At 42.6% G+C, this 20,611-nt stretch overlaps 1 protein-coding gene across 25 annotated transcripts in view; it reads right to left on the minus strand.

The window, feature by feature from the left end:
• The window catches only part of LOC118082609 (protein FAM228B), a 31,893-nt gene that overhangs the window by 8,909 nt on the left and 2,373 nt on the right, over positions 1 to 20,611 (minus strand). For 13 of the 25 annotated variants that reach the window (XR_015949280.1, XR_015949281.1, XR_015949283.1 and 10 more), the window contains exons 2-7: positions 19,331 to 19,441; positions 17,907 to 17,990; positions 15,927 to 16,031; positions 13,900 to 14,016; positions 12,677 to 12,751; positions 9,600 to 9,803 (exon numbers count right to left, since the gene is read on the minus strand). Coding sequence is in view for 21 of the 25 variants with exons in the window: in XM_088667124.1 (XP_088523250.1) it covers positions 9,600 to 9,803; positions 12,677 to 12,751; positions 13,900 to 14,016; positions 15,927 to 16,031; positions 17,907 to 17,990; positions 19,331 to 19,441 (696 nt within the window). In the remaining 4 variants the exon portion in view is untranslated. Of the gene's footprint in view, positions 1 to 9,599; positions 9,804 to 12,676; positions 12,752 to 13,899; positions 14,017 to 15,926; positions 16,032 to 16,662; positions 16,793 to 17,906; positions 17,991 to 19,330; positions 19,442 to 20,611 lie in introns of those variants that run through there. The other 12 variants (XM_088667129.1, XM_060272353.2, XM_060272352.2 and 9 more) reach the window with 4 other exon arrangements.

A 20,611-nucleotide genomic window follows, 5' to 3' on the forward strand; every position in this document is an offset into this window, starting at 1 on the left:
CATAAATCAAGTCACAATAGTAACTTTTTTATCTTTTTTGTCTTTCAGCATTACCGAGGTTGTCATTTTTTGTACAATAGTCCCCAAATTATGAATTATGTGTATTAAGCAGGTGTCTCTGTTACCAAAAACAGGTTTTGTGGTCACTAAGCATCAAATTACATAATGCATGAAGCACGTATTTTTAAAGTGTACTTACCGTGTTTCCCCCTTTTTAAGACGTAGTCATAAAGTAAGCCAGGGCAGCAATTTTAAGCATTTGAGAAATGTAAGACATACCCTGAAAATAAGACATGCCTGCCAGCTCGGGGCCTGGAACCGGCTACTGCAGCACGGAGCACCCAGGCACCGGCGAAGCAAGGAAGCAGAGCGGGGAGGTGCAGATCAGCTGTAGCACGGGAATCAGCTGTTCCTGGCTCAGCTGTAGCGCGCGCCTAGGAGGAACTTCAGCGCTGAGGTTTGAAGTGATTTCACCCGGAACCGGCTGCTGCAGCGCAGAGCACTCAGCAGCGCGGATGGAGCGCCCAGCAGCTCCGGGCGGCGGGGCAGCAGGCCTCCTTGGCAGGGCCAGGAAGAGACGAGGCCGCTGGCTCGGGTGCTCCTGACCCCAGCCGCTTCGGTTTTCGTGGATTCAGTGCGGCAACAACGCCGGCGGCGGCAGCAGCAGGAGGAAGCAGCCTGTCAGGTCGGCGCCCAGCAGCGCTGCACAGAGCGCCCCGAGCGTTGCTCCTGGAGGCTCAGGGCGCTCTGCGAGCCCCTGAGGCGGCTGCCGGCTCCCGCTCCGCCCCGCAGAGTCCCAAGTCAATGGGCCCTGACTAGAAACAACAGGAGCGCTGGCTCCCTGCTTCGGCCAAAAGGCTTGGTCTCGCCACCACCTCCTTCTCTGGCTATGCCGCGAGCGCAAGAGCGATCGGCCGACAGATCCACTAATGGTTCGCTCTTGTGTCCCTCCCCACTTGCCGTCCCGTTTCGGGTTGCCAAGGCAACTAACAACAAACGCCGTGCTTTTCTCTTGGTTCTCTCAGGCGACTTGAGGAAAAGGGGCGAGAAGTGGGGTTTTGTTATCGCTCCCGCCGCTTCCTCTCCCGCTCCTCATAGTCAAATAGGCTTCTGGGCTTCGCTGCCACCGCCGAGTGCACAAGCGGCTTGCCCCCTTTGCCATTTTAAAAATGTGTTTCCTTTCAGTTACCCTTGCGCCTTGCTTTGTTGCTTACGGTTGAAAACGCCACGTGGCTCGGGGCTGCTGGGCGCCGACCTGGCAGGCCGCCTCCTCCTCCTCCCGGAGGTGCCCAACAGCGCTGCGCAGAGCGCCCCGAGCCTCCGGGAGCCAGCAGCAGCAATGCAGCAGGAGGAGGCAGGTGCCCAGAACCATGTGGTACTTATGGTAATAAACATTTTTAGACACCCCCCGAAAATAAGCCATAGGCTTATTTTCTTGAGTAAAATTAATATAAGACGGTGTCTTAAAATGTGGGAAACACGGTATCACCAGCAATTCTCCGCCCCCCCCAAAAAAAGCATCCGCCCCCCCCCAAAAGCCCTCATTCCACAAAGGTGGAACAAGGGCCACCCAAAAAGGCCTCATGGGCCACATGCGGCCTTCGGGGTGTGGGTTGGACCACCCTGAGAGAAACCTTTCTCCTCGCACTGCTTTCTTCTCTAAGTTTTTATCAAAAGGTGCTATTTGCAGTATGTAGAAACTTCAGAGTAAAAATAAGTTGTGAGGTATTTTCAGGAGGAAAACAGCATGTGTCCATGAGGCAAGAGATAGGTTTTTTAAAACAAATATTCCCATCTGACATGGTCCTGATCAAGAGCAAGACCCCCCACAGAAATAATTTGTCTGAAAAAATGAAGTTGTCAGTGCTAAGTATGCTAAAAAAATTGTGCTGAACATAACATTTGATTTGAAGGACTTCTTAATCAAAGAGTAGGACACATGACAAAACTACACGGTTTTAAGCCTGTATATCTGCTCCAAAACAAGAAACCTTGCAATCTGCAGCATCATGGAGGAGCTAACGCTTTCCAACAAAAACGAGTTAGCATCCCCACTTAAGTGCAACACAGGATCTTTTGCCAATGGCACTCACAGGAGAAACCACACCACAAACCAGGTAGCACAGGTGTTATCACATCCAGGTGGGGCCTTCAAGACACAGCTTGGAAACACAAGTTAAGCTTTCATTTCATTGCAAGGATTGTAGGCCCGCAAACAAATGTAGGACACACCCCTGCTCCAAGGAGCTTACAATCTTGTATGGTGTACACCTTTGTGTAGTACACACCTTTTGGAGTCAAAGTGTTGCATCAGACAGTTGATAAACGATGTCCTTAACTGTCCCGCTTGGTTCTCTCTTTCACTTCATGATATCCATAGTGCAGGTAACACTGAATACAGAACATCTCACCACACAATTCAGCAGCAGCATTGACAGAACATGTGAGAAACCTTAGAAAGTGTGAGCCCCTGAACCTTGTCTACCGTGGCTGGCGCTTTTGCAGGCCATGGCACTGAAGGGACCCCAAGCGTCTTCCGTCTTCAAGGATATTTTGTGGTGTCACTATTCTTTTGCCGAGCCTGATATCTCCTGTAGGACTGGATGGGTGGAGGTATAGGGAGAAAGAAAGGGTTATGGGAATGGTAAGCGCTGAAGTCACGAAGAGGCTCGTGTTCTGAAGGTGGAGGCTGCTGTGCAGGCAGAGAGAGTTCAGAAGCTGACGCATCGGAAGGCGGCTCAGAAGCAGCAGCTGGAGGAGGAGCAGGAAGCTGCAAAGCAGCTGAAGGACTGGGCGGTTGTGAGGAGGTCAGCTGTAAGAAGGGAGACTGAAAGAAAAGAGAAGGCGAGTGGAGGAAAGGGGGAACGGGAGGAAGCAAGTGAAAGAAATGAGCTGGGACTGAGGGAGGAAGCATGACGGAGGGGAGAACGACGATTGGTGGAGAAGTGGAAGGGGAGACGGAAAGGAGAGAAAATGGAAACGGGGGCAGAAAAGAGGGAAAGTATGAGCCAGAGGAAGAAGACTCAAAAAGTGGGTGGAAAGGAGGAAGAAGCACACAAAGGGAGGCTGGGGGGCCAGGATCAGATGAAGCCTAACGGAACAGAAGACACAAGCAAAGGACAAAACAAATACATGAACAGAAAAGCACAGGAGGCAACAGCTAATACAAGGAAGTTACAATTCCAGCATGGTAAGCGCCGCTCTTCCTTTGTACAAAAGGTGCATACTGATTTATTTTAGCCATGTTGGTCTGATACAGTCGAAATAAATAAATAAATTGTGTGCATGCACACAAAAGCTTATACCCAGAACAAACTTAGTTGGTCTCTAAGGTGCTACTGGACAATTTTCTATATTTATTTTATTTTATTTGTATACCACCCTTCATCCAAAGATCACAGGACAGTTCACAACATAAAATTAGAAAATATGGACACAGTCCTAGGAATCATTTGTAAATATCCCTCCACCTGTCCCTATTTACGTGGGGCAGCCCCTTTTCCCTACTACATTACATTCCCCAATAAATCAAATCACTGACCCAATTTTTGCAGATGTTTTGTTGAAATGTCATTAGTGTGAACAGCTGGTTCTCAGTTTTCAGCTTCAGCAACCTGCACCTGGTCTTCAAAAATATCTGAATGGGAGGTTGAAGTTTGCCTCAGGCGCACAAGTGTGTGCACTCTAAGGGAATTTCACACAGCAGTAGCTGAAGTTCATTATGAACAGACTGCAGGACATTCAGTTTCGTTAATATTATCTTTTATAGCCAAAAAGGGAACAAGTTGTTGAAGCATAAATTATATAATATGCAGCAGATAGGTTAGCATCTTCAGCCACATGTAAACATAACTACTTTTCTAGTTTCATCTGTAAAAAAAATGGCTGGGTAGGTAATTGCTTGCTTTGTGTTCCAAAAGAAAAGGACTCTTGTCCTTCAAAACTGTGTCTGCCACAAACATGCAAACAGATAAGCAACCACAAGTAATTTGATATGGTAGTACACAGCCCTAAAGAGAGTATGAAATCTGAAAACTGATTTTTAAAAACTGGAAGCTGTGTACATTGGAAAATGTGCCATCATATGTTTTCAATATTGGATTATGTCTTTTTGTTTAATCCTGTGGTCTTGAGTCTCTCTCTCTACAAAACCCAACCACTGATCAGCCACTGGCCTCTGTGGTTATTTGCTAATTTTGTGGTATTTTCATTAGCAAGAAGCAAAGCCAGGAGGAGAGAGCAAACGATGAGACTGCTTACGTAGAACAGCATTATATTTCAAAGAACAGTGACTTGAGCTTTGTCCATATTAGGGTGTAAACATGCATGTGGATTGAAGAAATCTGATTTTTCTGTGTGTGCTTTCGCCCACATATGAGAACTTTGAATTTTATGCCTCTGTCTATCTCAATCTTTCTCACTGACCATTGTGGGCAGTGCTTGAGGAGATCTATCTGTGCTGCGTTCTTGTCTGCTCAGCTTCCCCTAGATTACTGCTTCCGCAATGTCCATTTCCCCCTATTTAACTTCTTTCTTGATTTTGGTGCATTTATCTGGAAGTTCCAGACATCAGGTCCTTCATGACACAGGTGCACACACCATTTTTGTCCACAGCATTGTGCACCCAAGAACTTCCAGTAAAGCAAACATTTCCAACATGTTTCACAGTGGGCAAAATGAGGGTTTGGTGTTCTTAAAAATAAAGGAATGAAAATAGATGCATGGGGTTTTTATTTTTTAGTTAGTTGTTTAGTTATTAACCTTGTTAGTCATGTGTTATACAAAAAGATCTCAAACAACTTACAACACATTTAAAACATAAGCATGAAAGGCCCTTCTTGATTCCTCCCCACATCTGCAGCTATGGAGGGACCCAGCAGTACCAGCAAAGAGCAACTAGGGGGGAGGAGTTGTGGGTCCCTCCAGTCTCCCGGCCCTCCCCCACTTCAGAAAGACACCATGCAGTGTGGAAAACATTGCCTCTAACAACCATTGGAAGTAGCATCAGGTTTGTGCATTACAAATACAAACATGCATTACAAGTAAAAAGAAAGTAAAAGTAAAATCCATGCAGTCACAAGCGTGTTCAAGGCAGGACAGGGAGAGAAGACCTATAGGGGGAGGAATTTGGAGAGCGTTTGTTCTTTGTTCTTCTCATTCCCCTCCTCCTATACCTGCTTACATCCTAAGGGGACATGTGCAAGCTGGATAGGTTAATAGGAAGCACAAGGTTCTGAAGAAGACAGGAAGTGCTGGTAGTGTATTTCGCCACTTGAGTTAATGAACTACAAGCTCCATGATTCCAAGAAAATGACAATGCCAGTGCCACTTGCCTTAAAGAAGAAAGACATCAGACCTCTGCCATGACTCACAAGCCAAAGACCTGCACTGTGTCCATAGGCTGAAAAGGACAACGTTCTGATCCCATCCTTGGGGAAGAACTGCCAGGACTATCTTCAGGACTCACAGACCTGAGGATGCCACCCTAACACCCACCTATGATTCAGAGGAGCACTCTCTCATGGTACCCGTCACCTCAGCCAATGGCTGCAAGGGCACTTAAGCCACCCAGCTCCTCTGGGCAGACAGAGCCAATCTATTGTAGGCTTTAGTCAAAAGCAGGCATCCCCAAACTTCGGCCCTCCAGATGTTTTGGACTACAATCCCATCATCCCTGACCACTGGCCCTGTTAGCTAGGGATCATGGGAGTTGTAGGCCAAAACATCTGAAGGGCTGCAGTTTGGGGATGCCTGGTCAAGAGACGCAGCTCACGCATACACATAGCTGTCAACCCTCCCTTTTTTTGCTGGAAATTCCCTTATTCCAGCGCCGCTTCCCACTGCTATCCTGGATTGTCAGATATACCGTAGCGTAGACTGTCCCCAGGACAGGTGAGGCTGCTGATCCCTTATTTTCAAATCCGAAAGTTGACAGCTATGCACATGCAGCTACCATAGTAGGACCCTGAGAACTCTCCAAGGTGCTGCAGGGGACTTCAACTCCTGACCTGACCTCTTGACTGGGCACCAGCAGGCTTCTCCTGTGTGCCTTGAGCTCACATAGAACATGGCACCTTGCTGACTACTATCCCTTCCCCAACATTAGTGTAGCAATAGAATAGACAGTGTAGAATAGACAGCGTAGCAGCTAGCAGAGGTCCTGGGGAGTGAGCAGAACCATGATGACGGGCTGTTTGACATGGGTTAGGCTCACTCCAATTCTCCTTGCAAAAATTGAAACAGATGCTCTCAAAGTTAAGCATCCCTGCTTTAAATTTCTGCCTCATTCCTTAAAACAAACACCATGGATTACTGCAACATGCTCTATGTGGGGCTGTCCTTGAGACCTTGAGGATAGTCCAAAAGCTGCAGTTGGTGCAAAATGCAGCGGCTCAACTGCTCACAGGACAGATATCACCAACATGTTACCCTATTGTTGAAATAATTGCACTGCCTGCGAATTAGCTATGAGCTGAGTTCAGGCTACTAGTCTTGGTGTATAAAAGTGCTATACACCTTCGGACCAGGGTACCTAAAAGATTGTCAATTGATAACTGCACTCTGCAGGTGAGGGCCTCCTGCAGTTACTTATCAGGAAGATCTTATCGGGAAATTCATTTCACACGGTGTAGGAATCAGGCCTTTAATGTTGTGGCACCTAGCCTTTGGAATTCCCTGCCCTTGAATATTTGATAGCCACTGTCTCTGTAATCTTTCTGGTGCCCATTCAGCTAGCCTTTTAAGCTGAGTTTTCCCCTAAATTCAATTGCTTGAGCCTTTGGAAGCAGACTGATAACTTTCAAATTATTCCTCCGCAGCTGAGATTCCAGTAGGGTGATATGTTTATCTGAAATGCTTTGATACATTTCAGTAATCCTCTCGTGTGTTTTCAAACACTGCACAAAATCATCCATTTTTTATGCATCTCCGAAACTTCTATTTTAAGAGCGGTCATATCAGACTCAACCTCAGCTGGATCTTTCTGAATTGGCTTGAGAGCTGCTAAGATCTCTTATACAGCACCAGAGCTCAGGTCTGTTCCAGTCTCCCCTGCCATTACTTGTGCAGTTGAACTGGCAGCAGCTCCCGTTTCCTTCCTTTGGTATTCCTCTTATCAAAGATAGCGTAGAGAAGCAAAGAGAATATCTGCCCAATTTGTGAAGTTTTTTTGCTCAAACAGTCTGGTAATCAAGTTGTCCTGAAGGCAGTTAGAAGACAGGAGAAGGGAGTCACTGCTTATGGCGCCATGTGCAGACCAGAAGATTTTTTTCAAACAGGACATTGCCAACACTATAGACATCAGCTTTGATTACCACACACTTGAAGTGTAGGCAATTTTGTCTACCTGGGATCCACCATAACCAGCAACCTTTCCATTGATGCTGAGCTGGACAAACATATTGGCAAGGTAGCTATGGCAATGGCTTGCCTCTCCAAAAGAGTTTAGGAGCATGTGATGCTAACTTCCAATACCAAGATGGAGGTCCACTGTGTTCAGCTTGCTGCTTATGAAGTGAATAATGGGCACCTTACACCCACCAGGAGGGATGTCTCAATGCCTTCCACGTGGGCTGTGCCAAAATCAGATGGCAGGGCAGTGTCTCAAACAAAAATGTTCTCTCCTGAGCCCACATTCCCAGCATGTTCACACTTCTATCTCCACAATGTCTATGCTGGCTTGGTCAAGTATGCAGAATAGAAGATGGCAGGATCTCCAAGGACAGGCTCTATGGAGAGCTGGCTTCAGGCACCAGGCCCATTGTCAGACCCTCTCTGTGTTCCAAAGATGTCTGCAAATATGACATGAAGGCTGGCAACATGAACCCTGCCATGAGGGAATCCCTTGCAGATGATTGCAATGCCAGGAGACAGACAGGTTGTGTATCCACAGCAGTGACCAGAGAAGAATTGACTGCTGGAAGGAGTGCTGAGAAGAAATGCCAGGCTGTACCTGTAGCAGCAAAACAAGACTCCTTCATTTGCCCCACCTGCAAAAAAAAAATGTCTCTCCTGTATCAGTCTCTATAGCCACAGCAGGTGCTGTAACTCTCCAACAGTTTGACTCATCCCCCAATGCTTCACTCTTCCACTGTCTCCCAAGACAGATGAGTGACAACAACGATTCTATACCTGCCTATATAGCACTTTTTCACCCTCACAGCAACCTGTGAGATAGGTTACTATTATTCCCATTTTACAAATGGGGAGTGAGGATGGAGAATAGCTGTCAGGGATGTCAGGCAATAGCAATGCTCAAAGCTATGCAATGAGTCCATAATATCAACCTGAACCTGATTATCTGTTTCAAATCCAAATATTTATCTGACAGTTCATGGCTCCATGGCTAGGCTTTTTGTTCCATCCTTTAAGGTATACTTGTCCAGTTCCATCTACTTCACTGAGTTTGCAAATTGGAATTTTCAATCCAGTTCCCTTTGCTCTGCATTAATGTTCCCACACCATTTCCCTCAAAAATATGGGCTTGTCTTCCCTCCAGTTATGTTGACAGTTTTCTGCATTTGTCTTGCAACTATATTTTCATAGTTCTGTATACAAAGTCCTTTGTGAAGAAGTCATCTAATTCTTTGAAGAAGAAAAATGTATCCAATTTGATGAACCAACAATACACTTGGCAATTCTGTTGGCAAATGATGAAATATATACAACTAGCAAAGAACATGCCACACATCCAACCTCCATGTTTCCCTCTCTGCTAGTCACACACATCTGCTGAAAGGAAAACAGTAGGTGGGTCCCACTCATTCTGGAATGTAGCAAAGGGAAAGCAAACACTGCCAGCCACTAAGGAGCCTGACTGCCATACTCTGCACTCTTATGCTCTTGCACCTATAACTTGCTCTTCCCTATATGACCAAATCTCCCCCAGAGTGAGAGGCTGGGAAGAAAAAGGAGGGATCCCAGGGGAGAGCTTGGGGGGGGGGCTGAGAATTGCCTCCAGGAGAGGACTCCATATTCTACTTGTTCTGCTTTTAGTTTTTGGAGCTGTTATTTTAGTGTATTGTGAAAATCTTTAATAGAATAATTGATTTACAAAATAAAACCAAATCAATCTTCAGTGCAGAAGGAAATGTGTCTTTATTTGTTAAACAAATTGAATAGAGTCCTCAATTTGTCTGTTCAAACCCAGATAATGCTGAAGATAATGCTTGTTTAAGAAATGGCACCACAGTTCAGATTTATGCTTCAGATAACACTGTATCCTCCCATTGCTCGTAAGCTGTTTTGAATAAAAAGGACACAATCTAAGTCTACTGAGCCATTCAATTGTCTAGACTACATGTAAACATTATGAGGGTTACATTAACCACTGGGGTTGCTCATTACAGCACCTGAATTTTTGATTCTTTTCACTCTTCATTGGTACAACAAACAATATATTTTCCTCACACAAATACACTTCTCTACGATGAACCTGTAAGAGCTCAAGGCATGTTCTGTGAGCCTTTTGTTATTAAAATAACTATTAATTCTTTGCAGACAATTTTGATCCCAGCCTTAGTCAAAGGAAACAAACTCTACAATTTTGCTAACATCCCTCCAAGTGCCTTTCAGAAGAAAAAAAACATTTTTTTCTTTACCAATACCTTCTTATTACAGTAGTTTAGGTAAAGGGAGAGCTGCTTTCGCTTCCTTTCCTCTATTTCTTCACTTGACTGGTTGTCAACTTTGTCCTGAATTTTCTGTAGTAGCGGGCTTGAAACATTCTCAAACCACTTCTTGTACAGCATTTCCCTCCTCCTTAGAGCTAAGAAATCATTGTGCTTCAAATACCTGTCTACTTCCTAATTGATAGAGAGACTATTGTTAACAAAGCTGGGTCGCTGTTGAAACAAATTACTTTAAATCAGACACTATTCAAAAATGATATCTGAAAGAGGCAAGTCATTACTGTAATCAACTAAAACCTAAGGGGTGCTTGACACACTGAAATATCTGTACACAAACGACATGCATTTTAATCAAATGTGTAGCCCATTTATGCTGAAAATTGCATAGTTTGTTTTTTTGCTGCACCAATCTCTGCTTTGAAACCATAGCCAATCATATGACAACTGAATGTGAAGATTGCTACTCTGTATGGTTTGCTACATGGAAACAGCTTATCTGTAGGACTTTTGTAACATGTAAAGCAACACAATGTTCTCAACTAGAAAAGGTGCATACTGTATTCAGAAAAGGTTGCTTTGCAGATAGGAATAAACTAATTAACAGCAATGCTAGAATTTCATAGTTGAGAGATGCAAAATATACAGACCACATGCCACAATTCTGTTTGGCCTTAAGGACTCCTGAATACTTTATGAGAATCTTGATGATTTTTGAAAATTTACATTTCTTGCTATTATAGTTTTGAAGAAAATCTTGACAGCCTGGCTTTCACAGGTGGTCTGACAAGAATGAGGGTGGGTTTAGGAGCTAGCCCAGCCTCCCTCAACCTTGAGTCCCCAGATGTTGTTGAACTACAACGCTTGTCACCCTGGACCACATAGCTAGGGATGGTGGGAGTTGTAGTCCAACAACACCTGGGGACTCGATGCTGAGAGAGGCTGGGCTAGACTATGCCTGAAATTCTGGAATGGAGCGGATTGTCATACTAACTGGCTGGAAGGACCCAAATAAGAAGCCAGAGCAGCTAAAGATATGATGACACTATGATATCCTGATGTCCTCTCTGGCCAAGAACCACCTTAAAGAACAAGGTGAGGCATGTTTGATGGGCAAATACATCGCACATAACGGCGTTTTCCAAAAGTAGCATACAAGACTAATAAAGGCACAGAATTGTAGTTGGAAGGGACCACAAGGGTCATCTAGTCCAATCCCCTGCAATGCAGGAACATGCAACTGTCCCATACGGGGATCAAACCTGCAATCGTGGCATTATCAGCACCACGCTCTAACCAACTGAGCTAAACAACTCCATTATTCTTATGTGAGTAGTGGAGCCAACCACAAGAAGACGCACACAGCCCAGCAGCTGATGCATTCGCAACAGCTCACTTCTAGGAGCTGGAAACCTACGATACCCCATTCTTCACCTAACTGAACTATGACCAACAACACCTGGTGCAGAGTGGCCAAGAACAGGTGTCAGACTCAGTCCCAGGGCCCAAGTAAGTAACACAGAGTGGAGGTAACACAGCAGAGTTTGTAAAAGGAACTTAAGGTGATGCAATTGTAGAACTGTACAGAAGAAGAATAAAGGAGCAGGGAAGGAAATACATGGGCTAAATATATCCAAGGGTAAGTTAACACAAACGGAATAAGGCAACCTCCAATTCTTTCTAGCTAATAGGAGAGATGGCATGCATGACTGCATGAGACTCTCATGTTCAAACTAATGAAAACTGATGTTTAAGGTTTTTAAAAACTTTAAATCTTTTTTTAAAACCCACATAATTTGGGTCTTTAAAAAAGCAAATTATTTGTTAACTCCGTTTCTTACAGGGGAAAAGACACATGGGATTTCTATAACCAACACATTTAACAGTCCTAATTTTGTTCTTTAAATAGCATGCATGAGAGAGGCAATCACAGCACTTGGGGAGGGAGCCTTTATCTCTTTTCCCCACACTGTGTGGTCCTGATGGAAACTACCCTCTTTAGCCCCAGGACAGTTTTCTCCACTCATGGCTGCTGCTTATGGAACAAAATGCAGACATGCTAACCATTACATACATTTAACATCATGGCTAGTTTGTCCCACAGTAGTTTCCACATACCACATCTATAATGCCACTAGAAAAACAACATTTCAAGACCCAAATCAAACATATGAAAGGTATCAGATTCAAAAGATATTTCAGCAACCATTGTTGTAGGCGAAGGCATGAAGGCTGGGCGATACTCCAATTTACTGTCTGAAACTGGGATGGTGTTCACTCCCCAGCCACCATGATGGATCGGGAGCTCAAATTGCCTTTGCACAAGCAGGCAAGCTGCACCTTTCCTCTTGGGTCAGTTGGTCGCTCCAGGAAGAAAGACGCAGTCTGCCCACTCAGGTGAATGTGCTTCTCAGGCTCCGTGCCTGCCTGCCTTTGCCCGGGAGGGCAGGCTGCATCTTTAATCCCGGAGCAACCACCCACTCCAAGAGGAAAGACAAAGCCCGCCCGCTTGGGCAAAGGCAGGCAAGTGCCTTTGAGGGAGTTCCAATGCCCTACCAGCTTGCGTATGAGCCAGAGCGGAATCAGGGCCACCCTCGAACTGCTCAGCTGGGCAGGGGGAAGCCTCTCGACCCCCAGCTGAGCAAGCGCTGACACCTTTCCAGCTCGTGACAGAGCTTCCTTGAACCACTCAATTGGGAGGGAAGCATAGACGCTCACTTAGCTGTGGGGCAGAAGGCTCTCCCCTCAGCTGAGCAGTTCAAGGAAGTCCTGGGCTCGTGCAAACTGGAGAGGCATTGGGGCTCACTCACCATGTAGGGCTGGGCAATGTATCTCAGCTGCTTTTTCCATCCTAAGATGGGGAGGAAGAAACAGCCTAGACACATTCAAGACATCATGCTATATCAGCATATCGCAGTATTTAGCTGCTGATATATCACAATGTGGAAAGCCAGGTATTGCCCAGCCCTACTAGGCTTCTTCATAGCTGTAGGTCTTCCTCAAACGTTAGAAAGACATATTGCAAACTGACACTGTATTTTGTTTCTTACCCTCACAAAGCAGTTCTCTCTTTCCAGCAGGGCCTGGGTGGAACCAACAACATCCTGTCTTTCATTAACTATAGCCTAATAAAATACCAGCAAAATCTGTGAAGTAAAACTGCTGAATGAAAAGCAGTAATTAAGAATTAATTCTATGAGCAGGACAGCACTGTAGGATAAGTAGATCCATGATTAAAGAAGACACAGGAAATAAAGCTACATAAACATCTTTTAAAAATTAATGGGATTTGGGTGCAACTTTGAGGCTATATTGAATTATAGATAATCTTGGAGTAGAATAAAAAGTGCAAAGAGAAACAAAAAGTGGTGAAAGAAGTTGCCATTATTACTTCTTGTACAGATCAGAAGGTTAGAAGGAAAGCAGACTTTTCTGGTTGGAGCTATTAATCCAACATGCTTTAAGATATTTTATATTAATTTAGAATAAGTAGAATACATATTTAGAATATTTAATACTATTAGTATTTACTTTGAGAATACATCCTAAAATTGTATAATAAACATATAAATAAAACATTCTTATTTTGAGTTTTAGCACAAGTCAAAAAAAATTCCCCAGAGTCTACAATAGTGTGCTCCACTTCAATCCTATTTTAGAAATGCTGCACCACTGAATCAAAAGGTCAATAATTTGGTGATAAGCATCTATTCTTAAGGAAATTCAGGGGCAAACTTACAATCTTTCTTTTGCAAAGCAGACCCAAAATAATTCTAGTCATTAAATCGTCCTGTGGGAAGGATCCTGGTGTCTTTTTATTTTTTTTGTTGCTGTTTTAAATTGTGTTTTAAAGCTTCTTGTAAACCATATTGGAAATATTGCAGAACATAAACAACTGTAATAAATGAATAAATAACTTGCAGTCCTACATACATATATTATTTACCCAAATAGATGTCACATTTAAAAAGTTGTTTCATTTTAATTTTAAAAAATAATTAAAATATAACTACAGTATAAAAATCCCCATGCAGAGCAGACAAGAACTGAGCTTTATCTGAACCCCAAACTATATGGAACTCAAAGTACAGATGACTTTACAACAACAAAGTGGCTGTCAGTCCTTGTGTACCTTGTAGTAATATATTTTGTCAGCCTCATGCTCTACGAAACCTCTTAACAAGAGTATCCACCTTCTCTCCAAAGCTGAGAAAGCTTTATTAGAGTAGTGCCAGTACTGATTTCTTACTACTGCCGCCAAACTCAGGTGTACCTGCGCTATGGAAAAATGTTTCAGCCAGTTTTCAGAATCTTTGGTCCCTCCAGGTTGAAGACTTCTGCCAGCCTTGCTGGGTGATCTACTCAAGGGTGTAGAGACTGCTGGAAGAGACTTACAAGAAAGCAGGGTGGAGTGAGGAATCACAGTGAATACACCATATTCTATCAACCCAAGATTCAAATTTGCCTACACAAAGTATTATCCTCAGCATTCATCCAAAAGAAAATAAAAAAATTTCTTCAGTAGCACCTTAAAGACCAACTAAGTTTTTATTTTTTTTATTTTTTTGGTCCCTCCACTACCATGGAGGGACCTGGTTTGAACAGAGATATCGGATTCTTATCTCATTATACATGATAAGCGATCTTCAGCCATCTCAACCCTTGCTTTTTCATGCAAAACCATTTGCAGTCGTTTTCGGTCATCAACAGCTATCGGTCCACCACCCTTCTGAGTGATCCCCCATCCCCACCCCCTCCCCACCCCTTCTCTACATAAGTGCCTGGGGACTCCTATTTCACTGTATCTGAAGAAGTGTGCATGCACACGAAAGCTCATACCAAAATAAAAACTTAGTTGGTCTTTAAGGTGCTACTGAAGGAATTTTTTTATCCAAAAGAAAGTTGAGAAGGATGGAACACTACATCCTGAAATCTTTTGCTTTCAGTTCAGTGCAGTCAGTACTTAAATGAAATGTAATTCCTTTCCCATGTCTCTAGAAAATGGAGTGCCCCTCTCCAAATGGAAACAGGGCCACATGTAGGCCACCATAGTCTTCTTGCTCACACCAGAATCTGGCCACCATTTCAGGGCTATAATGGTCTGGCAGCCACATTCTGCAACCACTGACACACCTGCACTTAATCAACTGACCTGCTTGATTTTTCTTAAAGAAAAGACTAGCTTAAGACTAGCTTTCCCACCCACCCCCACCACCCTCTGTATATATACATAAGGGTCTGACTCTTCTGTTTCAAGTGTATCTGACGAAGTGTGCATGCACACAAAAGCTCATACCAAAATAAAAACTTAGTTGGTCTTTAAGGTGCTACTGAAGGAATTTTTTTATTTTGCTTTAGACTACTGTATGACTTACAAAGTAACCACATAAACATTGTGAATAAATAAAATCCTGTGCATTTCTCTGCTACTACAAACATTTGGAAACTAAACAGGACTCTTTTTTGACATGATGAGTAATTATATAAATTGCCTTCAATATATAACTGCCTTAGCTTAGCCACCGATGGAGCTGACAGTCCATTAACAGGAAAAGCATGCAGCTCAATAACAATGCTCAGCATTTGTACAGTACTTTGAGTCTAATTCCTTGCAATCCCTGTCACCCCCCTGTGTCCGATGGGGGCCTGAGGCTGAGAGAGAAAAGCGTGGCCAAGGCCATGTGATGCAGTCATGGCAGAGGTGACATTCAAAGCCAGGATGCAAATGCTTAGCTCAGTGCATTATTTTTATTATTTATTTCAAGTATTTATATACCACTTTTCATCTGAAAATTTCCCAAAGGAGTTCAATAGCCATTGTGTTATGCCTGCTTGTAAATATGAAGATAACCCTTCTGAGCAGGATAAGGAAAATTTCCCCAGATTCTTATTTATATTCCAGCTTTTCTCCAAGGACCTCAAAGTGGTGCACACACTTTCCCCTCCCCTCTCTGTTTTATCCTCACAGTGACCCTGTGAGGTAGGCTAGACTGAGAGACTGTGAGTGCCCCACGGTCATCTTTGGGGAAGAGTGGGGATTCAAATCCTGGTTCCCCTGGTCCATCACTCTTGCCAGTACACCACCATTGGCTCTTTTGAAATGTAAAGAATCAAGGTCTAGCTAAGGAATTTGGCTACTTATGTTGAAATCAGTTGACCTCACAATGGGAGTTTTAGATTTATTAATTTTTTAAAGAAACTTAATTAAATCAAAATGAAACGCTGTTTTAACTGTTTTGCACAGCACTGCCTATTTTGTGATAGTGGATATGGTCCCACGTTAAGCACCTAGTCACTCACTTGTTTCCGCTCCGCCCTCATCTGCTCCATTTGGGCCCTTGGACAGCGAAGTCTTATGAGCCACTCCAAGTCTGTACTTTCCTGCCTTGGCACTCCAGGATAGACCTAGGATGAAATGGTTAACTTTGCAAAAAGGGAAAAAAAAGAGCCCACTAGTCTTAACAAACAAAAATATCCAGAGGCCTTTAAAGAATATACTGGCTCCTCTCAACAGCTCCAGATCACAGCTTGTCAAGCCAGACGTCAACTTTCTAATAACTCACTCTAAAACTATATGTATCTTGTAGGCTACTGAGTGGAATGGGGAGCCTGCACTTAGTACAACAGAACTTCTCTACAATAGACAATAAGTGTTCCAAAGTTAGGTCATAGGACTGTGACATCAGTCCTGAATTCCAACTTATTCAATTCTTTGTGATGCTTTTCTTTATTCCCTAAAAGTTCTTTCTACCTGAAAGAACATGGCATAATAGCAAAGGATATGTAGAAATTAGATAAGGTGACTAAGCAGAATGTATTTGGCATAGTGTTATGGAAAGTGCTGTATCTTAGAAGTACAATGCACACATACAGTGCTTCCCAAAATTCTCGTCTTCTGCTATAGTTCTGAGAAACTAAGAAACAGGCCAATTACAGCACAAACATGCAATACATCCTTAATGATACATAAGAAACTAGTTTAACAATGTTTCTATGTAGCTATCACACTAAGATTTAAATAGCTGTACAGTAGTACCTCGGCTTACGAACAGTCCTGCTTACGAACGCTTCGGGTTACAAACTCCACAAACCCGGAAGTAGGTGTCCCAGGTTGCAAACTTTGCCCCAGGATAAGAACACAATCTGCTTCCGGGGCCGCAGGAGGCCTATGTAGGGAATGCACACCTCGGATTAAGAATGCTTTGGGTTAAGAATGGACTTCCGGAATGAATTAAGTTTGTAACCTGAAGTACCACTGTAAACGACTGCATTACCACATCTCAATTTTTATGCTTTTTTTTTTAAGATGCTCTGGGAGCTACAACCAAAAAAATGGCTAATACTGTATATGTTTTAAACATATAAATAAATAGTCCTTAAGGGAGCTGAAAGGGGGTGAAAAGAATTACAGCTTCCCATGTTTAATTTGCCTCACTTATAACACTTTCAAACAGATGTTCCAAGTTTTGTAATCAACACAAAACCCGTAAAACCTATTTGTTGAGTTGAAAGTTAAATGTATAAACAACCAACAAACCATAATTCATTTCCAAATCACCAGCTCTAAAAATACTAGCATCTGTCACCAACCTTAGCCACAACAGGTTTCTGAAAATTAATTTCAGTTTAACTTGTATCTGTTTCCCTTCACATAACATGTGATAAAGAATATATAACAAATAAGTAAATGATTATTTTTTAACAATATCCAGCTCCTTCTTATCATTTATCTTTAATTGCCAGTTTAGTTTACTTATAGAATGTGTTGGCTGCTTTTCCATCCAAAGGTGCCCAAAGACAATATTTATTGCTATTTATTGAGCAGATGAAGTTTTGTGGTACATTCTGTCTCTTTAATGTTATTGTTGCTTACTAAATTTGTATACCACCCTTCTTCCATAGATCTCAGGGCGGTACACAACATAAAACAAGATACAGAGGATTGCTTCATGGGATCAGTAGGAAACTAAGTAGCAGTGCTCTCTGAAATCCCCCTCCCAAATCAGACACAGCTTCTCCTAACAAATTTCAGGAGACAATAAAAGCCATGTATTTAAGAAGGGATAGCATTTTTGAAAATTTTAGAAGCATTGTGGAGACATATATAACACAAATCTTAAATATTGTGAAAGAAAGGAAAAGCAAACAGAAGAAGGCTCTTATGAACTGATGCACTGTTACCATCATCATATCCATCAAGAATTAAAAATCAGTATGTCTGGAATTCAGAATGCATCAGCTTTATTGCATTTATTCAAGAAAACATTTGACCTTCTGTACCTGGTAAGGTGTAATGGGCATCCATTCTGTAAGCGCTATAAAATCCTCTTCTTTATCCAAATGTGAGAATCCAGTCTTTGTAGGCTGTAATGATATTTGATGGATAAATTTGAAGTAAAAAAAGCATCTAAAGCAATGCTTGCTTGAGAGTATGTCTCATTGTCACATCTTTCTGACTTAAGAGTGAGCAGTGACAGGCTGATGTGCTTTAAGTTCCAAGAGATCTCCCAGTTTCCTCAAAACAAGTGTGTTTCTTTAAAAAGCGTGAGAGCCAATGTAATGCAAGTATCACACAAGGGTTTTTTTTTCTTTCCTCTCCTCCCTCCTGAGTCCTCCCAACCCCCTCAAACAAGGGGGCTAGATGCAGAAGAGAAACTGAAAATCATGTTGCACAAGCTGATTTCCGTTGAACAAAGGGACATACTGTATATCACCGCATGTTACCCCAAGAGTATAAACTTAGTTTCTTTCAGTCATTAAAAATATCATTTAATTGGCTTGGGGAAAATGCCAAAAAATTTCACCTTCACAGGACAACCAAGCACTGAGGAAAATAAAGTCAGTGTTGGAGTAGGAATTTTTAAAAAAATCTGAGTAGAAAAATTGTCTTCTAAATCAGATGCTTTAAAAAATCAGACTATATGCATTTTAAAAATCATACTATATGGTTGGAGATATTGTGTGTGTGTGTGCATCTGACGTGGCACAGCCCTTACTACTTTATGCTCACAAGGTAAAGGAAGCCCCAGCTGACACAGTGTCCAGGCGAATTAAGCAGATGTGCAAGAAGAGGGTAGGTAGAGCCCCTTAGGTTAATTAAGTTTATTAAAATAAACAGTGAGACAGCTCAGAATAGTAAGGGCATTATGTGCCAAGACCCAAATCTAGGGGGGGAAAACTTTTAACTCAGGAGCTAAATTCTAAGGGTAGGAAGTCTTGAGAAAAGCTCTCAGGGGAGGGGAGTTCTCACATGCCCATGTGCTGCTTGCAGGTTTCCCACAGACATGTGACTGGCCAGATCCGGCAGAATCTTATGTTCGTATGACATGGGAATTTCATGGTGTCTCCTACATTTTCATGTATCATATTAAATTTATTTTGAAATATTCAGTGTTGTTAAGATGCTATACTTTTGAACTGCATATGCAGTCAACTGGATCCAGAAGGAATTTAGAGCAAGAGGAAATGAGTTTATCCCAACTGCATGTTGAGTATATGTGGCACATGAATTTGGCTAATTTTTAAAAGCAAAATCTAAATATAGAGGCAGAATTCGATCAATTATGTAGTTCTTTACTAAATCAACCCAATGCCCAATTATCCAGGTTGCACACTGAGAACTGTTGTGTCACAAAGGTTCATACACATTGTTGTCCTCTTCTCAAGTCTTAGATACATAAACGTCAGGTTACTAAAATATTGACCTTTTTTGCTTGGGCATATCTACGATATCGATGCCGGGCTTTTGGACAGCAAACTTTTATAAGCCAGTCTTCTCCTGAGTTGTCACTATCTAAAGATGTTGCTGAATCAGTCTAGAAAAAACAACAAACACATTAAAGTGAATGATAAACAATGGAAACTTTCTGCATAGATGGCTTTCCCCAACCAACTAGAACTGCCATTTGTAGAAATGCCGGTTTGTTTAGAAGCCTACAAAGAATGTTCTTGATAAAATTCTTCTCAGATGTCAACTGCTAAAAGTAATGGGGAAATCCTCATAACTAAATAATCAGGTGTGATCCCTACCTCTTGCTGAACTGCCCATTCTAGAACAGGGATGGGGAACTTGAGGCCCTCCAAAGAGTTCCTGGGACTACATGCCTCACCACTGGCCATGCTGATGAGGCCTGCTGGGAACTGAAGGCCATGGAGATCTGGAGGACCAAAGGTTCCCCATCCATGTTTAGAACAATATCATTTATAGAGGGAGTTGGGTTGGGAACACGACTACCTCAGTGCTTACCGAACATACGTAAGCTGCAGGGATACATACACCACTTTGAGAAAATCTGCTGTCTACTTCATGGGGGTGGGGGAAGAAAAAAACCTCTTTGCGTATTCATGTTATCACTAGCAGGGTATTTATAACAATGATGATTTTGCAGCTTCTGATGTTTTGTTGTTTATTATTACATTTTTGTGCTTGTAATTATGTATTTTTTCACATGGCTTTATCTATTGAAAGGCGGCTAAGGAATAAAACGATGAATGGATGGGTGTAAAATACAGATACTTTAGATTATCTGTGCAATTATGTGCATGTTTCCTCAGAAGTCAGCCCCACTGTACTCAATAAGATCCCCCCCCCCAGGTTTAAGATTGGAGCTCGTCACCGTTTGCCCTTTGTAGTTTTAAGCACACATGTAAATATTTTGCCCAAGCTATGTGCTTTTATGGTTCTGAGACTCTTAGCCCCGAGTTTAAACTTTTATGTCAGTGGTTTCCTCAACCTGCCTTGCCTTGTAGATACAAAGGAAGGTCTTATCCCAAAGATGCTTCGTGTGGTTTAAAATCTGCAAGCGACAGAATGTGATGCTTGTACCTTTCATGAACTTCAGATACTTGCTTAGATATGCTTTTAGTAGCAATGTTTACTCGTTTTTGGAAGCCAGCAAGTTGCCCAGGAAGCCAACTACACAACTTCAGATGAAATGTGCAATGGGTAGTGCCTAATACCAGTATATCGGCATTTCTTTTAAATC

Source organism: Zootoca vivipara, chromosome 3 (genome assembly GCF_965207765.1).
Source record: "Zootoca vivipara chromosome 3, rZooViv2.hap1.1, whole genome shotgun sequence".
NCBI lineage: Eukaryota > Metazoa > Chordata > Lepidosauria > Squamata > Lacertidae > Zootoca > Zootoca vivipara.